Genomic DNA, 18,738 nt, shown 5'->3' with positions numbered 1-18,738 from the left:
GAACCAGGTAAACATGGGGGCTGGGGTCGGGGGACTGGAGGTGTTGGGGGCCAGAGGGGGGCTCGGGCGGAGGTGGGGGAGGCTGGGCGCTGTGTGTTTGTGGGGTTGCCAGGTGCCCAGAATTTTCACCTCCTGGCTGGGGAAAAATTCAGAGAACACAGGACATCTCAGGTGTCTGGTATTCTCTGAATTTTTTTACCGGGCAGGAGCTGAAAATACTGGACTGTCCGGGTGAATATCGGACACCTGGCAACCCTAGTTGGGGGTAAAGGGCCAAAGCAGATAGAGGGAAGGAGAGAGCATGTAAATGGGTGATGGGTGTACAGCAGAAGAGACATGTAATGAGAAGACATGGCCACTGCCTGGTGTCTGCCCACACTCTCCAGCCACCACAGGTCACAGTGCACAGGTCACAGTACACCAGCTGGAAATGGGACAAGGCTCGGCTGCTGAGCACTGGCATCATTGGTGCCCGCTAGCCTACTTGGGGAAAGGCTTTGCTTTCCCAAATCGTCAGACAGGATCCCGCACTGCACACATTCTGCCCCCCAGAATGCTTGCTGTAGGCATTCTGAGGATGGAGTGTTGCTGCCCCTACCACCTGCCCTCCCTGTGTTCCAGGGGCCAGGGAGGCTCTCCTCCTCTTCTCTCTTCCCCTCCCTGTGTTGGGGAGCAGGGCCTCAGCAGAGGGGTGGGATTGTGAGTGGAGTTGGGGGCCTGCCTCCCCCAGCACTAGTTGCACTGAGTGCCCACGGTTGGCATGCAGCTAGGGTTGCACTAACAAACTAGTAGGGAAAATGGCCTTCTCCCCTCCACAAGCCTTGCACACCTACTCCCATCATCAGATACAGAACCTATCCCCACTCACCAGTGGCAGGAGGTGGCTGGTGAGCAGCAGTGATCTGGCCAGGCCGGCAGCAGGACCCACCATATTGGCAGGGGAACAGAAAATACAGGACATTTTGCCCATTTCTGACAATAAGTCAGGACATATGCAGGAAGGCTAAAAAAGAGACTGTCCTTTTAAAAATGGGACGTCTGGTCATCCTACTAAAACAACTAAAACTGAGTGTAAGACATTGTCTGCTTTTAGTTACACATTTGCAACTTTGTTGACTTTATACTAGCATTGACAAAGAATTTATTAGCATTGACAAAGAATTTGGATCTGGGTCTGAATTCCAATAAATTTATAATCAATGTTACAATTGATTCTCTACAACCCTGGTCCCCAACCTTTTGGGGCTGCTGCATGCCCGGGGGCGGGGCCGCTCATGCGCTGCACGTCCAGGGTGGGGCCGCACATGCGTCGCTTGTCTGGGGCGGGGCCACGCATGCACCACGCGTCTGGGGGCAGGGCCACGCCTGTGCCATGCACCCAGGGCCGTCGCTGCACATGCGCTGCACGCCCGGGGCACAAGAATGGCTTGGGCCGGCCCTGGTCACTCAGCGGGTGCACATAAATGCCCCCACGGGTGCCATGGCACCCGCAGGCACTGCGTTGGGGACCACTGCAATAATGGGAATGGGTTGCAAAGTCTGAATCCAAATCTGCAGATGAACGTGCTTAGTTTCAGGATGTGCATGTTATTGTTTTTGAAATGTTGGCAACACTGTTACCCAACATGTGAGTACAGTTGTACTCTGTTGTCCATCACTTTTTAAAATGACACTAACTCCCCCATTTCAACTACCGACCCTGCTATCCTTAATCTGCAACAGAGACCAGCACCAGTAAACCACATTGCACTCTTCAGAACGATTCCCACAAAACCTTGAACTGTCTCTGCACTTGGAAAGGGCTTTTCCACTCTAGGTCTGTTGAACATGAGTGAAACAAACCACCCACCCTCGTTACTTTCAAAGCAGTGGGTGAAACTTGTCAGGTGGCAGATAATCTTTCTACTGGGCCACTTCTGTTGGCGCCCAGGACAAGAGAGGCCAGGACATCATTGCCAGTAATAACAACCGTATTGTCAGAGGGAAAACAGGTTCCTGTAAGCCGGGGGAGCACGCAGTGCAGCTGAGAGATGACTCAGTCGCACGCTGCGAACGCCCCCGCATCAGCCCCAGCTGCTCTCGCATAGGCGGCCAGCGAGCTGCCTGCGTTTCAGCCCTCGCTGCGCCGCCCCACTCTGCAGCACGGCTCGAGCCGCAGGGGTCTGGCGCAGGGAGAGCGGCGCGAGTCGCCTCTGCCCCTACCAGCCCTTCGGCTCAGGCAGCCTCGGGGCCGCTCTGGGCGGGTCTGGCCCGCGACGGAGCCGGGGCGGGCGGCAGAGGCGCGCGCGCGTGTCGAGGCCGGCGCGTGTCTCAGGAAGGCGGGGGCCGGCTGCAGCCTGTAGTAGCGCCCGCGTGTCTCAGCCTTCCCCTTAGTGTCAGCCCAGCGCGGGGGGTGCGAGCAGCATGAGAGTAGTGGCCTTAATCAGGTAACGTGGCCGTTGGGGGGGCTGCCCTGCTGCACAGACCGAGCTACATATCATGCACTTGCGGGATTATGCAGCGCCCAGGCCGGGGCTGCTACCCCGCAGCCGCGCCCTAGGGATTCCCACCACCCTTCACACTGCCCCCCTATGCTCCTGCTCGTGCATTTCCTGCCCTCCGCTCTCCCCACGCACAGCAAGGAGTTTTAAACAGGTTTGTGCTCTGCTGCCCCCTCTGCCTCTGCTGGCTGCATCTGCCTAGTGGCTGAGGGGTGTAACTGTATGCGTAGGAGGAGGCCTTTAACAACTGCTTTCCTGCCTCTGCCCTCGGTGAACGTTGAACATCCTCCCCGTTTAAAAAAAATGAATACAAGTCCTTCCTTCTAGCATCACTCTCCCCTGCCTTTTGTGATGTCCCTGGTGTTGTCAGTGGCCGCCCACCACCCCAGAGGCAGCTGCATTTTGCAGATAACCTGTAATTTGTACATAACACGTTTTAGAGGAAAAGTGCAGTATAAATGTGAGCTGCTGAGTTGTTTTTTCTGCCTAATCTCACTGGTGTGGAGGGAGTCTCACTCGTTTTCAATTGATTTTTCAGGTTTTTTTTCCTTTCCAAGTATTTCCCTCTTATGAATAGTTTTACAAATGTGTGGTTCAATGAGATATTTGCTCTCACTCATTTTGAAAAAGCTTATTCAGATCATTAGCACATGAGCCATAAACAAAAACTTGGGCCCCTGGTCCTAAAATCATACCAAAATACATTCTCCTGATTAAAATCTACTTTGTTCTTTCCCCGCAGTTTTTGAAATTATTAGTTATTTTATTTGAACATTTCTTATTTTAATACTGGAATGGTGTGATATTTAAAAACCCGAGTAAATTAGCCAATATACTAAATGAGTCCTTTTGTTGCTGAAAAGAAAAATTATAAGAAACAATTTCATTTTAAGACATGCCAGATTGGAAACCCAAGATTCCCCAATCTGTATCACAGATACAATATGGACAGAAAGAAAACATGTTTTTTTTTTAAAATGTCGTCCCAGGAACATGCCTCAGTGTGGCAAGCAGTGTGCAAGAATTATTTCTTGTTTCTTGCTTGCAACACTCCTGAAGTGATGTTTGGTTTAGTTTGCTGCAACAATGTTACATTGTTGACTCATAGTTAACTTATGATCCACTATGTCCACCTGTTCTTTCTGTAGTATTCCTTCCTAGGCAGTCATTTCCCATTTTTTATTTGTGTAACTGACCTTTCCTTATATACAGATGGATAAAGTATAGAAGGAAAGGATGTTATCTTGATTATATGAATCTTTCTCACTTGATTTAGTAGTACAGTCAGTTATGGTCAGTGTAGAGCAGGGTGTTGTGTGTGTATAGATCAGGGCATGGGAACTCAAGGACAACTGCAAGGCTACCTTACTAGGATCCTTTTGTCAGCTCCAGCACAGGGATCATGCTTGACTTGGGACTGATTGCAGGAAGGGTGTATTGAAGGGTGGGGTAGGAGCTGAAGGCTAGTGATGTGAATGGTTAAGTGGTAAGCCTTGAGGGCGGGGGGCTGGACTCGATGACCTCTCGAGGTCCCTTCCAGTCCTATGATTCTATGATTTAAGCATCAACCTTACTTGGTGATGTTTACTGGTTACAGCTAACTAGCAATCTGGATGGGCTGGAGTAGCCCCACCTGCGGAGTCCCCAGCCTGGCTTGAGTAGCCCCTGCCCATGGCAGGCTCAGTGTGGCTGGAGCAGCCGATGGTGCTGCAGTTGGGGGATACCCCAACCTGGCCAGAGTAGACCCCACCTAGCTGGAGTGGGCTCTCCTGCCTGCTCGCATTTAATTGATTAACTGGTTAAACATAACATTTAACCGGTTAACTGATTAAATGGAGTTTTACATCCTTACCAATGCACAACAAAATTCTTCCCCTGCCCACCTCCTCTGGAGAGCTGTGCAGCAGCTGGAGGGGGGTTTGTGCTCCAGCATCCAGGATAAATTGGGGTTCCATGGTGGCATACATCCAAACCAGAAAGCATGACCTCAATAGTGGTGAACAAGCCAAAACTCACTCCACTCATGGTTGGAAAATCTTAGAGGGATCACTGATGCTTACTGCAGACGTTTGGGATCCTAGAGGGAACTGGGGACAGGCTGCCATAACAAGAAAGCTCTGGATGGGGTCATACTTCCCCTGAAAGTACAGGTATTCAGCTTAGGAGTCATCCTGAACCATTTTTTAACATTTGAGAACCAAATTTCCTTGGTGGCCAGTAGTGCTTTTGGGCAACTTCGACTGATCCGCCAGCTGCGACCCTTCCTGAAGAAGAATGACCTGGCTCTTGTACATTTCAAAGGAGGAATGTGGGACTCTGCGTGCAGCCTGGGGCCAGTGGGAAGTCACGCTGACTCTGGGCTCCATGAGGCTGCTTACTCTTTGAAATGCACAAGAGCCCCCAGGGGTTCTTGTGCATTTCAAAGCAGAAGCACCCGTGTGGAGCCTGGAGTCAGCGCGACTTCCTGCTGGCCCTGGGCTGCATGCACCATGTCAGCTTTCAAATATACAAGAGTCCCTCATGGAGCCTGGGGTCAATGGGGGACTCAGAGTCCTCTGCTGATCCTGGGCTCTGTGCAGCATTCCCCGGGACTTGGAATCAGCTGGGGACTGCCCAGCTGACCCCAGGCTCTGTGCGCTTTGAAATGCTGTGCTGGAGCCTGGGATCGGCTAGGGAGTCCCTAGCTGACTCTGGGTTCTGTGGAAATGCCTGAGGGAGACCGGAGTCAGCAAGGGGTGTTCCCTGCTGATTCCGGATTCAATGTGATGCTGCCTCTTTTAAATACTGTAGCGGTGTTTGAAGGGGGCAGCCCTGCACAGAGCCTAGGATCAGCTGTGTGGCGCTGCCCCTTTAAAAAGCCACCATGGCATTTTAAAGCGGCAGCACCGCACGGAGCCTGGGTACGGGCTTTGTGTGGCGCTGCTGCTTTGAAGTACCCTTTTTCCCCACCCACTTTGCTGCCCCTATTTGATAGAGGCAACAAAGGGGCGTAGTCGATTAGTCCTTAACATTCTTACTGTTCCCCTCTTCCTGAGGTGTTTTAGCAAGTTTTATGCCCCCCCTTTATTTTATTCATATCTATCTATCATTTTAAAAAATTAAATGTTTTGTAAGCTGCCTCGAATATTTTAAATAGAGAAGTGAGGTAAAAATATTTCAAATAAATAAATACATACATACATACATAAATGGTCTGTGCAGAAGCCAGGATTTGGGAGGACATGGGGGTCTTAAGGTCACCATAGCCATCCCACCTTGGGGCATTGAGTTCTGTGCTGTGGCTCTTAGAGGTACAGGACAGACCCTCCTCTCTAGTTATGGTGCAGTGATGATCAATTTGAAGATAACCATTTAGGCTATGTCTAGACTGGCATGATTTTGCGGAAATACTTTTAACGGAAAAGTTTTTCCATTAAGAGTATTTCCACAAAAGAGCATCTAGATTGGCAAGGATGCTTTTGCGCAAAAAGTGCTTTTGCGCAAAAGCATCCGTGCCAATCTAGACGTGCTTTTGTGCAAGTAATCTCCGATGGCCATTTTAGCCATGGGGCTTTCTTGTGCAAAAAATTAAGGTGCTTGTTTACACTGGCCCTCTTGCGCAAGTATTCTTGCGCAAGAAGGCTTATCCCTGAGCGAGAGTGTCAAAGTATTTGCGCAAGAAGCACTGAATTCTTACATTAGAACGTCAGTGCTCTTGCGCAAATTCAAGCGGCCAGTGTAGACAGCTGGCAAGTTTTTGCGCAAAAGCTATTGCTTTTGCGCAAAATCTTGCCAGTCTAGATGCACCCTTAAAGTATAGTACTCTATACATCAGATAGCTTTTGCCTTGTTATTGAAGTCTTAAACAAATGTTAAGTAATAATATAAGTGTTGTGCCATTACATTCAGTGGCAATGGGGAGTCAACCTTTGTCATGTTGACAGAGAATTATTTTACCTTTTGAATGTTGGAGTTTTAATTTTAAAATTTATTTTGCACTTTATTTTATTTTAAATATATTAAATCAGCACCTAAATAAAAACCAGGGACCTGTTATGTTGATTTCTGTAAAATTTGGTCCATCATTATATGCAGGTGCACAACCAGAGGCCAGGTTGTTGCTGCTGCTTTTCAGTCAGTACTTTGACGGGGAAAGACACTGCACTCTGTCCGTAATCCTCTGAGCAAAAGAGAGCCCCTTTTCAAAAGAGCTTAAGTATGTACACGCTTTTCTGTCTCGGCTATCAAATTTGGAATTTCAAATAAACTGCCTGGATTTTATATCTAACAGAATTCTTCAATATTTTATAAATACTTTCTGTTTGTCTAAATATTTTTATGGCAAAGTCTTAAATACAGGCAGTCCCCGACTTACGCGGATCCGACTTAAGTCGGATCCTCACTTACGAAGGGGGCTTTCTCGCCCTGGAGCTCGCAGGCAGCGGTCCGCCACCTCGACCTCCGGGGCGAGAAAAGCTGCTCCCGGTGCCCCTGGTCTGCTGGGGACCGTTTCCAGCAGACCAGGGGCACCGGGAGCAAAGCCGCAGCCGCGGCGGGGTCCCGCGCTTCTGAGCAACCCAACAGCACCCCAGCTGCTCTGCCCCAGGCGTCCCCAAGTCAGCCGCTGCTGAAACTGACTAGCGCTGACTACAGGAAGCCCGAGGCACAGTTGCTCTGCCCCGGGCTTCCTGGAATCAGCTGCTGATCAGTTTCAGCAGCAGCTGACTTGGGACTTGGGGTTCTTAAGTTGAATCTGTATGTAAGTCAGAACTGGCGGTCAGTTTCAGCAGCGGCTGAATCTGGACGCCAGTTCCGACTTGCATACAGATTCAACTTAAGAACAAACCTACAGTCCCTATCTTGTATGTATCCCGGGGACTGCCTGTATGTGTTACTGTTATAATTCTCCCTGATACTGTACTTCTAATCTGAAAATGTCATTTCATGGTCGTGCATTATGATTTTGAAATAAACAGCTAAAAGTTAAAAAGGACAACAATGCATAGTAGTGATCATGTGTAACTGTTTGATAATCTCATTGTCTTTTATTCCAGTGGTGGAAAGGACAGCTGTTATAATATGATGCAGTGTGTGGCTGCTGGGCATCAGATTGTTGCTCTAGCCAACTTAAGACCTCCTGAAAACACAGGTAAGAATGCTTTATTGCCTGTAAGAAACTTTCTGAAATAGGAAACAGGCAAGACACAGCAGTATCTGAATTAAACCCTGCTATTTTTTCACATTTGGCAGTTATCCTAGGTATCTTTACAGGAAAGATGAAAAAGGGGAGAGAAAATTTAGATAAATTGTTAAAGCCACATGTGAAGCATCAAATGAGAGAAAACAATACAAAAAAATGAAAAATGGTAAAGAATTATGCAGTTTAAAAGGAGGAAGACCCACAAATACTTTTTTGTACTCCAGTAAGGGGAGCAATGGCAGTACTGAAGATAGTAAAAAATGAGTGACATTTAGAATTGTCATTAAAATATTAAAATAAATAGGAAAGTTTTAGGGTGAGATTTGAAAAATAATTGACTTTTGTGCCATTGGAAGGGGAATGAAGCAGCATGAGTAAAAGAGTGCCACCTTTACTCTCCACACTGTGGAGAGGAGGAGGTGTCCATGCTGGGAGGAGATATTCACATGTGACTTTTTTGTAGAGTAGGTGAATATACATTCAGTAGGTTGGGGCAATAGGAGTAAGCACTGGGGGCTAGGTTGGGCCAATTTATTCCCTTGGGACTCAGGACAAACCATCTCTAATCTTATTGAAATGTTTCTTGCAAAACTAGAGTATCCATATAAACATGTAGAATGTTGCCACACAACTCATAAAATGTTCTCTGAAAGTGTACGTACAGGTTGAACCTCTAAAATCCGGGACTCTCTAGTCTGGCAACATCGGACCACATATATTGCTGGACCAGAGATCAAACTAGCTACAGGCATGAAGGGAAACAAGAAGACCTTTTATAATTACATTAAATGCAAGCGGAAGACCAGGGACAGGGTAGGCCCACTGCTTAGTGAGGAGGGAGAAGCAGTAACAGGAAACTTGGAAATGGCAGAGATGCTCAATGACTTCTTTGTTTCGGTCTTCACCGAGAAGTCTGGAGGTGTGCCTAACGTAGTGAATACAAGCAGAGAGAGGGTAAGTTTAGAAGATAGGATACACAAAGAACAAGTTAAAAATCACTTAGGAAAGTTAGATGTCAGCAAGTCACCAGGTCCTGATGAAATGCATCCCAGAATACTCAAGGAGCTGATAGAGGAGGTATCTGAGCCTTTAGCTATGATTTTTGAAAAATCATGGCAGACAGGGGAGATTCCAGAAGACTGGAAAAGGGCAAATATTGTGCCCATCTATAAAAAGGGGAATAAGAACAACCCAGGAAACTACAGACTGGTCAGTTTAACATCTGTTCCAGGGAAGATAATGGAGCAGGTAATTAAGGAAATCATATGCAAACACTTGGAAGGTAATAAAGTGATAGGGAATAGCCAGCATGGGTTTGTGAAGAACAAGTCGTGCCAAACTAATCTGATAGCTTTCTTTGATAGGATAACGAGCCTTGTGGATAAGGGAGAAGCGGTGGATGTCATATACCTAGACCTTAGTAAGGCATTTGATACGGTCTCGCATGATATTCTTATTGATAAACTAGGCAAATATAACTTAGATAGGGCTACGATAAGGTGGGTGCATAATTGGCTGGATAACCGTAGTCAGAGAGTTGTTGTTAACGGTGCTAAATCCTTCTGGAAAGGGATAACAAGTGGAGTTCCGCAAGGGTCTGTTTTGGGACCCGTACTGTTCAATATCTTCATCAATGACGTAGATATTGGAATAGAGAGTACGCTTATTAAGTTTGCAGATGATACCAAACTGGGTGGGGTTGCAACTTCTTGGAGGATAGGGACATAATTCAAAATGACCGTAGCAAGTTAGAAAAATGGTCAGAGGTAAACAGGATGAGGTTTAATAAAGAGAAATGCAAAGTGCTCCACTTAGGAAGGAACAATCAGTTCCATACATACAAGATGGGAAGCGACTGTCTAGGAAGGAGCATGGCGGAAAGGGATCTAGGAGTCATAGTGGACCACAAGTTGAATATGAGTCAACAGTGTGATGCTGTTGCAAAAAAAGCAAATATGATTCTAGGTTGTATCAACAGGTGTGTTGTAAGCAAAACTCGTGAAGTCATTCTGCCGCTCTACTCTGCACTAGTTAGGCCTCAGCTGGAGTATTGTGTCCAGTTCTGGGCACCACATTTCAAGAAAGATGTGGAGAAATTGGAAAGGGTACAGAGAAGAGCGACAAGAATGATTAAAGGTTTAGAGAACATGACCTATGAAGCCAGGCTTCATGAACTGGGCTTGTTTAGTTTGGAAAAAAGAAGATTAAGGGGGGACATGATAGCGGTTTTCAAATATCTAAAAGGGTGTCACAAGGAGGAAGGAGAAAATTTGTTCCTCTTGGTTTCTGAGGACAGGACAAGGAGTAATGGGCTTAAAGTGCAGCAGGGGAGGTTTAGATTAGACATTAGGAAAAAATTCCTAACTGTCAGGGTGGTCAAATATTGGAATAAATTGCCAAGGGAGGTGGTGGAATCTCCCTCTCTGGAGATATTTAAGAACAGGTTAGATAGACATCTGTCAGGGATGGTATAGATGGAGCTTGGTCCTGTCTTGAGGGTGGGGGGCTGAACTCAATGACCTCTCGAGGTCCCTTCTAGTCCTATTATTCTATGATTCTGTTATTCTAAATACACCCTGGTCTGGGCTGGTGGTGGAGAGCACATCCCTAACGGGGCTGGCACAGTGGGTAGCATAGCCTTGGGCAGGGCTGATTGCAAAGAGCACAGTTCTGATTGGGGCTGGAGGCAGCAGGGTCAGCGACCAGGAATGCAGCTCTGGATGGGTGGGGCTGGTGCAGTGGGAAACACAGCCTCAGTCAGTACTCCTGGAGTGGGGAGTTCAGCCCCAGCCAGTGTTGGAGGCAGTATGGTCTGCAGCCAGGTGCAGAGATCTGGCTGGGGCTGGTGGCAGAGACCTCAGCTCTGGCCATGGCTGGAGTCAGTGGGGTCAGCAGCTGGGCACACAACCCAGACCGACGCAGTGCAGGGTGCAGTCCCGCCCAAGGCTAGAGACAGTGGGGCTGGCACCTGTCCAGGGCTGGCGCGGTGGGGACGCAGCTCCCATCAGGGCTGGCACAATGCAGGGCTGGAGGCAGCAGCAGGGAGCGCAGCGCCTACAGCCAGGTGAGGAGCCTTAACCTTCCCTTATCCAGCAAACTCCATTGTTCAGGACCACTCAGGTCCCGGACAAGGGAGGTTCGACCTGTAGTAGCAAATGTGGTGGAAAGTTAATTGAGGTGCTCCAGGCAGCAGTAGGGTCTGTCCTGTTCATTTTTTTTGTCTTTTATCCCTATTGCCTGGAGAACCTCAAGTAATAAAGTATCTGGATATTCAGAACTAAATGGCAGCTTGAAAGGGACACTGTTCTTTTCAGGCATCAAATTTTATATACATTTAAAAATACTCATATTTTTCTTAGCAAATTAACCAAAATTGATTTTACAAGATAACACCATTGTCACCAACTCGTCGATCGCAATCGACGGGTTGATTGCGGAGGCACAACCAGTCGATTGTGAAGCGTTCCAGCCTGTCCCCTCATTCCCTCCCACCCCCAAGAAGGGGCCTGTGCTGATGCTACCTCCCACAAAAATGGAGGTAGCGCCGGCTTCCTGCGGTGTTTGTGTGTGTGGGGCGGGGGGAATGGGGGAGTCCTGCAGCTGCGAGCCAGGTCCGGCATCTCAGGATGTGCGCAGGCTGCTCTTCCCCTCCCCTAAACAGCCGGGTCTGTCGTGCCACCGGGGACTTCCTTCGCTGTGCTTCCTGCGCGCAGGGCGGAGGGCGGGGGGAGGAGGAGTCAGCTTCAATTTATCAGGAAGCAAGCTGGCTGTCATGGGAAGCGTAGGAAGAATGTGCGCTTCCTGAGAAGTTGGAGTTGGCACGCAGTCCTGGGACTCTTACACCCTCCTTCCTTCTCTGCTCCCTCCCCTCAAGCAGGAAGGCAGCAGGGGGAAGGAAGCCCCCGGTGGCACAGCAGACCCAGCTTTTCAATAAGCATGCTGGCTGTTTGGGGAGGAGAGAAGCAGCCTGCATGCTTCCTGAGACCCCGGACCTGGCGCTCAGCTGCGGGAACTCCAGGTACCGGCTGAGCTGTCCCTGTCCCCTCCCCCTGGCCAGACCTCTATGAGTACGTGCTCCAGCCCCCACCAGCACCTGCCCCTGGCTAGATCCCTACCAGTAACCCCTCCCTGCATCTTGGCCAGATACCCACCAGCACCCTGCTCCTTCCTCCTGGTCAGACACCTACCCCCAGCTTGCTCCTGTACCCTATTTTCCACCCAGATTCTGCACCCCATCCCTATCCTACTCACTGGCAGCCCTGTCCTGCACGCTGGATCCCTCATTTTTGGCCCTGTCTCAGGTTGTAGAGGGGCCCACAAATTCCACTAACCCTGGAACCCCAGAAGAGTTAATTTGGCCTTGAGGCTAGATTGTCATGGGAGTGAGATGTCTCAGTTGGTGCCACATTAGTGAGGTGTGCGGTTTTTTGGAGGGGTTGTTTTTTAGCATCTCACTTGTGTGGCCCAACTGACTTTTCTGTGGGTTAGTGACTCCTGACTCAAAACAGGTTCCCCGCCTCTCTCATAAATAAGACAATGCTGAAACATTTTGCGTCTGATATAATATTTTATTTAAAAAGGAAGCCCGGCCAACATGCCCCCAGTTAGGGCGAAGCCCCATCTGGCCACAGTATCATAACACTCCTGCACCCCCCCCAGACTCCAAACCTGAGCCTATCATACACCAGAACCCCTGGTCCTGAGCCTCTCACATCCCCAAACTTCTGCACCCCCACATCCCCAGTCTTCTGCCACAACACTCCTGCATCATCCACACACCGCACATCTTTGTACTGAGCCCATCATACTCCTAAACTCCCTGCCTTGAGCCCCTCACACACCCAACTCAAACTCCTGCACCCACACATCCAAAAGCCTGCGGCTTGCTTAGCATCCCAACTCTGCACCTGACCCCAACACTCTCCAGCCTGGAGCCCCCTCCCAGAGCCAGCATCCACTTCTCCACCTCCCAAATTCCCTCCCAGAGCTTGCACCTCTCACTCCTTCCCATACCTAAATCCCTGATTCTCCCCCTAGAGCCCACACTTCCTGTCTCAACCCAGTGAGAGTGAGTAAGGACTGGGGACATCAAATTATGGAGAGAAGGGGAACAGACAGGGCAGGGCCTCAAGTTAAGGGGTGGAGTCTTGGGAAAGGATGACGGTAGATCTTGGTTTGCCCTGACATTTAAAAAGTGATCTTGGGTGTAAAAAGGTTGGAGACCACTGAAATAACAGAACTCTCTAGACCATTTTGATCAAATACGTGCCTTTGTTACTATTGGAAGTCACTATGCAGATTTTAAAAATAATTTCACTTTATAGTAAAGTCAGCTTCTTTTGTTTATAATGATCAGTTTTAGCATATTATGCTTCAATGAAAGTTTGTTTCACAGCTTGTTTCAGTGAACAGGGGGGCTCAAGAGCCTGCCCTCACTGAACAGCTTGCAGGATCCGAACCAAAATTAAGGAAAGTTCCAGAACTATTCGGGGTAGTCTTAAAATCAAGTGAACTCTATCCAATTTACCAGTGAATTGTAGGTTTGAGCAATAATTAAGTGCTCTTCTTTATTAATCAGTTGAAAAAATTATCAATAATGATCACAGTTGTTGGGTAACTCCTAAGATATGTAATATGTGAATAGCAAGGTTTGGGGGTTGGGGCTGCAAGTTGTATGGTGAGTTCTACCCCCAATTTTTTAACAGAAAAGTAAATTGAAAAGTCCCAACAACAAAGATTTCCCTTTTACACTGAAATAACGTTCTGTGAGTGTCAGACTGTCACTACTAAATGTATTAATGGTTAAGTTTCAGGAAGTTTTAGCAGCTTATTTCTAACTACTAGAATAAGTGCTGCAGTGTGTTCTATATATATTGCCCTAAGTATGCTTGAAATACAGGTAAAAACTTTGTGTCTGTGCCTCTGGGCTTGTGCTCCTCATGCATAACAAAACAAAGCCTCGATTGGCTTCCATTGGTTCTGGGTTGGATCCATAGTGGGAATTTTGTGGATGAATCCCAGGAAATAATAGGGGAGAAGTGAACACCCCCATTGTGAGGTAGACAGTTGTATGAGACATGTTATTATATGTAAATATATATGGGGAGAAATTCATGTTTTCCCATGTTTGTAGAGATGCCCTTATAGATGTGTGTGTTCGTGAACTAAGGAATATTGATTTTAGGTACCCTTAGTGCTTGAAGTACAGCATTATGATTTTCTACGAATGCTGAATGATGTACTTAGTGTCATGTTTGTCTCTATTAAATTGTGGTGGTAGCAACGGATGAACTGGACAGCTACATGTATCAGACAGTTGGACATCATGCCATAGACCTGTATGCTGAAGCAATGGACTTGCCCCTCTATCGTCACACCATAAAGGGTACCAGTGTGGACACTGGAAGAGTGTATACCATATGTGAAGGAGATGAGGTTGAAGATCTTTATCACCTTTTGAAACTTGTTAAGGTATGTTGCATGAGGAATTTTACTTTTCAGAATATCAAATAATAGAAGAGCATTAAATAAAACATTATTTTCGGTAAATGATCCCCTTCTCATAGAAAGTTTTAAAAACTTTAAAAAAATGTATTTATACGCCCATGTAATATTTGTTTTCTGTTGTTATTCCTTACAGTATAAATGTATGTGAAATGGAGGTTTAGTAGCTTAATCTGTTGTTTACACTTGAGGGAGACCGTACTGATTATCCCATATTTTAAACCAAAAGCCTTAATCATACACAATAAATAGATATCCATAATAAAAAAATGCATGCCAAAGAATTCAGAAAATATATGTATAGAGAATTATTTATTAAGAGAATGTGATGTAAAGTTCTGAGATTTATGCCACTGATGTAATATTTTGCTTGTTTCCCACTGGTTCTCATAGATTTTGTGTGCATTTTACTTATTACTAGTGTACAAGAGATGATGCATTTGCTTTTCCATGGACTTACGTATTATAAAATAAAATCCAAAGTGATAGAAATTATTCATTTTGCATTTCATGCTCCAAGTATTCTCAGGTACTTTACAGTTATGTTTTTTATGTTGGTAGTGCAGTTACTATGTTCAAATGCCATTAGCAGTAGCATAACACATTCATTTTAGCAACAAAATCATTCTTTCAATAAAAATTGATATATTGATTAACATCCTGAAATTTATTCTAATGTTTATTGAAAATATCATGGGATCTCTATTACCTGGGTTTAAATCAAATCCTATTGAGATCGGTAGAAAGGCATCCATTGGTTCCAAGGGTTTCTGTATAACAGACAGAAAAGAAGGAACGATAGAGATGAAGTTTCTTCATTGTCTTCATTTTCTTCATTGTCCTGAATGTCTTACAACTGATTGTATTTGTAGCTTCCAGAATACATAACAACATTTTTGTAAAGGTCAGAAGACAGTATTAATTGTGACAGTTGTCACTAAAATGAAATGAATAATTTGAATATTACTTGCAGTTCTAGAAAAAGACTTCCTTAGGTTGCCAGAAAGATCATTCTGATCTCCAATTTAAGTATTTGGTACCTTTCCAACAATAATTTTATTTTATTGGGTTTATAATTGATAAACCTGCAAACTTCATGCTTAAATTGCTTGTTCGTTATTTTATATTAAACATTTTATGAATAAGTTGTTAGTAAAAAGAAGGTTATAGAGATCATAAACTGTCCTCCTTCGGTTGTTTTAAGCTTTATTTAATTTTAGTATCATAAAGTTGGGAATTTCTGAATTGGTTACTCATTCCTCTGAAGTTGCTTTCTTTCTGTCTGCTGTCCTTCCAAAGTTTCTTCTCATGGAATGGGTGATATGTCTGGGATACAGTAAAGTCACAGTCACTGTCACTGTGATGGAAATCTAGTGGGAAGTGACCTGAACTCAACATGTTATACTCCTACTTTCTGAGACCACATGTTACATTTTCCAAAGCTTTTTAATCAGTGCAAAACTCTCAAAGGCTTCAGAAGGTCAGGATTTTGCCCATAATATCCTTTACTCTGGAGTACAAGATTATTGATGTTCCTTCTAAATCTTTGTGGAACAACAGGACACTGGGGGCAATACAACCAGTCCAGAGAGATCAGTGATTTTTTTTAACAGTATATATATAGGAGGCAGGACAGGTATTTGAGGAAATAAGCTGTAACACTTTTAAAAAGATTTTTGAACCATGACAGCATTGGAGAAGGGAATTACCAATATATGCTATCTATTGGAAGCTTTGTGATAACGGCTTTCGTTAATTAAAAATTGGGAGATTAGTGGCAATTAAGAAGAAATTTCCCTTTCGATCTATGCTGTCTGTAGAGAAATGGATGCTTTGCCACTATCTTTATAGTAACAGACAGTTATGACATAAATTAATGCTAATGTTAAATCTTGACAACTTCTGCTTTGGAAGTTCATACATGATAATTATAACTATAGTTGAAAGAGATGTTATCAAGTTGTCTGGGACTAAATAACTGCTTCTCTCTTTGTGTGGAAATATTAATTCCACAATAGGATATTTTTCAGACATAAATATCGGAAATATATTGCCTTTATGGTAGATATTGTATACCTTACAGTCAAATCCATATATGAAATTCTGATGTAAAAATTGTAATAGAGTTTTTTAATGATCTAATTAATAATTGAGTAATTATAGGAAAGAAGGAACCTAGAGGAGCTATCTATTTTTATGCTTATCTTCACTAGTTTTTAGAAAAAGATGGAATTGTATTTTTTTTTACATTTTGTATGTTAATGGAAGTAACATTGAAATAATTTGATTTTTACTTTAACTAGTTATTTATTACTCTATGCATTTTTGTAACTTTAATGTGCAAGTCTTTAACCACCAATACCTTTTTTCTACATGATTCCAATTTTCTTTAGATAGTGTTACAAAAATATGTTTTCATAGAAAACTCACTTTACTGCCTGTTGAAAGTAGAAAAAAATAGAAGGTTTTTAATAATTCAGACTTTGTAATAAAAGTCTTAAGGTGGAATAATTTGAAAGTCATGGCCAAAATAACATCACTCTTTTTTTTCATGTAACACTTTGGATTTGAAGATTCAGGAAAGGGTGTGTCTATCTGAAAACCACATTAATATGTCTAGCTTTCAGTTTGTAAAGTATATTTATACTTCAAATGCTCTTTTAATGATACGTTAAAATAAACCACATTGAAAAAAAAGTAATATGAATTGAAAAGTATTAATTATGTAAAAAACAATTTTATGAAAACGGGACTTTTAAAAATGTAAATGTTCTGTAGCATTGTTGAAACCTCACTATAGCAATTTTGTGCTAGTACATAAGACTGCAAGAGTAAAAATGACTTCAGACAAAGTTGTAATAGAGATTTTTAATGATCTAATTGATCATTGTGATGATGTGTTCCACACTCTGAAATGTGTGAAGTAAATTAGATTAATTTTAAAATAGTCTACTGTGATAGTAGGGGATAAATATATATAGCTCCCTTCATTTTACATATAGGACTGGAAGGTACCATTTAGGTCACTTAGGCCATTGATACAAGTACATTGTATGGATTTATACATATAAAAATGCCAAAACACCTACCAGTGGCGATGGCCTGAGTGATGTAAACAGACTCTTCCAGTCCTGTGATTAACCTGTGGGAATATATATATTCTTCAATTTATAGTAGCATGTGTGTTGACTGTGGGATATATACATTCTGAACAATAAAGGATAATTTAATTTTAATATACTAGACAGGTCACTGTGAGGCTTACTGAATCCATGTGTCCACCAGCTATGTGTATTTTCTTGGAGGATTAGAGCCTATGGCCTGATTCAACAAAGCATTTAAGCACCTGTTTAAATACTTTAAGCCATTGGGACTTAAATATGGGCTTTTTAAGTTCTTTACTGATGAAAGCCTAAAATGGTATCAGATCTCCTTAGTTATCTGAATTTTCTTGTAGTATCACATCCTCCTCTTCATAGTATGTGTTCGAAGTCTGAAAAGCACTGAAGGGAGCAGGCCATGGAGAGCCTATACATGGCCATTCTCAGAAACACCTATCATCCATCAGTCGAGGACAGGTACTTAAATAGTCCTCCACTACTGTAGTGTGTGAAGCACAGGTTGGAATGGTGGCAGGTCAATTGAGCTTTGGAGCATTGGATGTTTGTGGGTCTTGTGGTACAGTGGACATATAGATATTACAGCTGGATGCACATTACTTTGTTGGTGTTCTGTACCAGGCTGTTGGGCTTGGATAGAGGATTCTACTCTCCACTTATCTCGTGAGCAGATCTCCTTAGTCACACTGTGTGAAGGAAACCAGAAGTTGGCTCTTAGTTGATAAGGTTTGTTGCTAAAACAACCTTTACAGAGTTCTTCAGGTTCATTCTGTGCTTTTGAGGTAGGGGTGTGTGTGTGTGTGTGTGTGTGTGTAAAATGTATAACAAGATGGCTTATTAAATGATGAGCTTTCGTGGGCCAGACCCACTTCCTCAGATCAAACAGTGGAAGAAAATAGTCACAGCCATATATACCAAAGGATACAATTTAAAAAAAATGAACACATATGAAAAGGACAAATCACATTTCAGAACAGAAGGGGGATGCGGGGGGTGGGGGGGAAAGGAAGGTGAATGCCAGGTGAATGCCAGTGAGTTAATGATATTAGAGGTGGGGAAGGGTAGATGTCTGTCTATTAACTCACAGACATTTCCCCTTCCCCACCTCTAATATCATTAACTCACTGGCATTCACCTTCCTTCTCCCCCCCCCCCCCCCCCACATCCCCCTTCTGTTCTGAAATGTGATTTGTCCTTTTCATATGTGTTCATTTTTTTAAAATTGTATCCTTTGGTATATATGGCTGTGACTATTTTCTTCCACTATTTGATCTGAGGAAGTGGGTCTGGCCCATGAAAGCTCATCATCTAATAAACCATCTTGATAGTCTTTAAAGTGCTACATAGTCCTGTATTTTGTTTCAGCTACACCAGACTAACACGGCTACATTTCTATCACTATGTAAAATGTATGTTATAGATCTTGTTCTTAATAAGAGTTTGAAATATTAACTTG

At 44.4% G+C, this 18,738-nt stretch overlaps 1 protein-coding gene across 5 annotated transcripts in view; it reads left to right on the top strand.

Moving 5' to 3' along the window:
• Positions 1-2,133: 2,133 nt before the first annotated feature.
• Positions 2,134-18,738, top strand: part of DPH6 (diphthamine biosynthesis 6) — a 358,530-nt gene continuing 341,925 nt past the window's right edge. For 3 of the 5 annotated variants that reach the window (XM_075927016.1, XM_075927014.1, XM_075927015.1), the window contains exons 1-4: positions 2,250-2,426; positions 7,514-7,608; positions 11,537-11,677; positions 13,940-14,130. In XM_075927016.1, coding sequence (XP_075783131.1) covers positions 2,404-2,426; positions 7,514-7,608; positions 11,537-11,677; positions 13,940-14,130 — 450 coding nt within the window. In that variant the 5' untranslated portion in view covers positions 2,250-2,403. Of the gene's footprint in view, positions 2,427-7,513; positions 7,609-11,536; positions 11,678-13,939; positions 14,131-18,738 lie in introns of all 5 variants that reach the window. The other 2 variants (XM_075927013.1, XM_075927012.1) reach the window with 2 other exon arrangements.

The sequence above is a fragment of the Pelodiscus sinensis genome, chromosome 4 (assembly GCF_049634645.1).
Source record: "Pelodiscus sinensis isolate JC-2024 chromosome 4, ASM4963464v1, whole genome shotgun sequence".
NCBI lineage: Eukaryota > Metazoa > Chordata > Testudines > Trionychidae > Pelodiscus > Pelodiscus sinensis.
The sequence above is the reverse complement of the archived record's forward strand: the minus strand, read 5'-3'. Positions and strand labels throughout refer to the sequence as shown.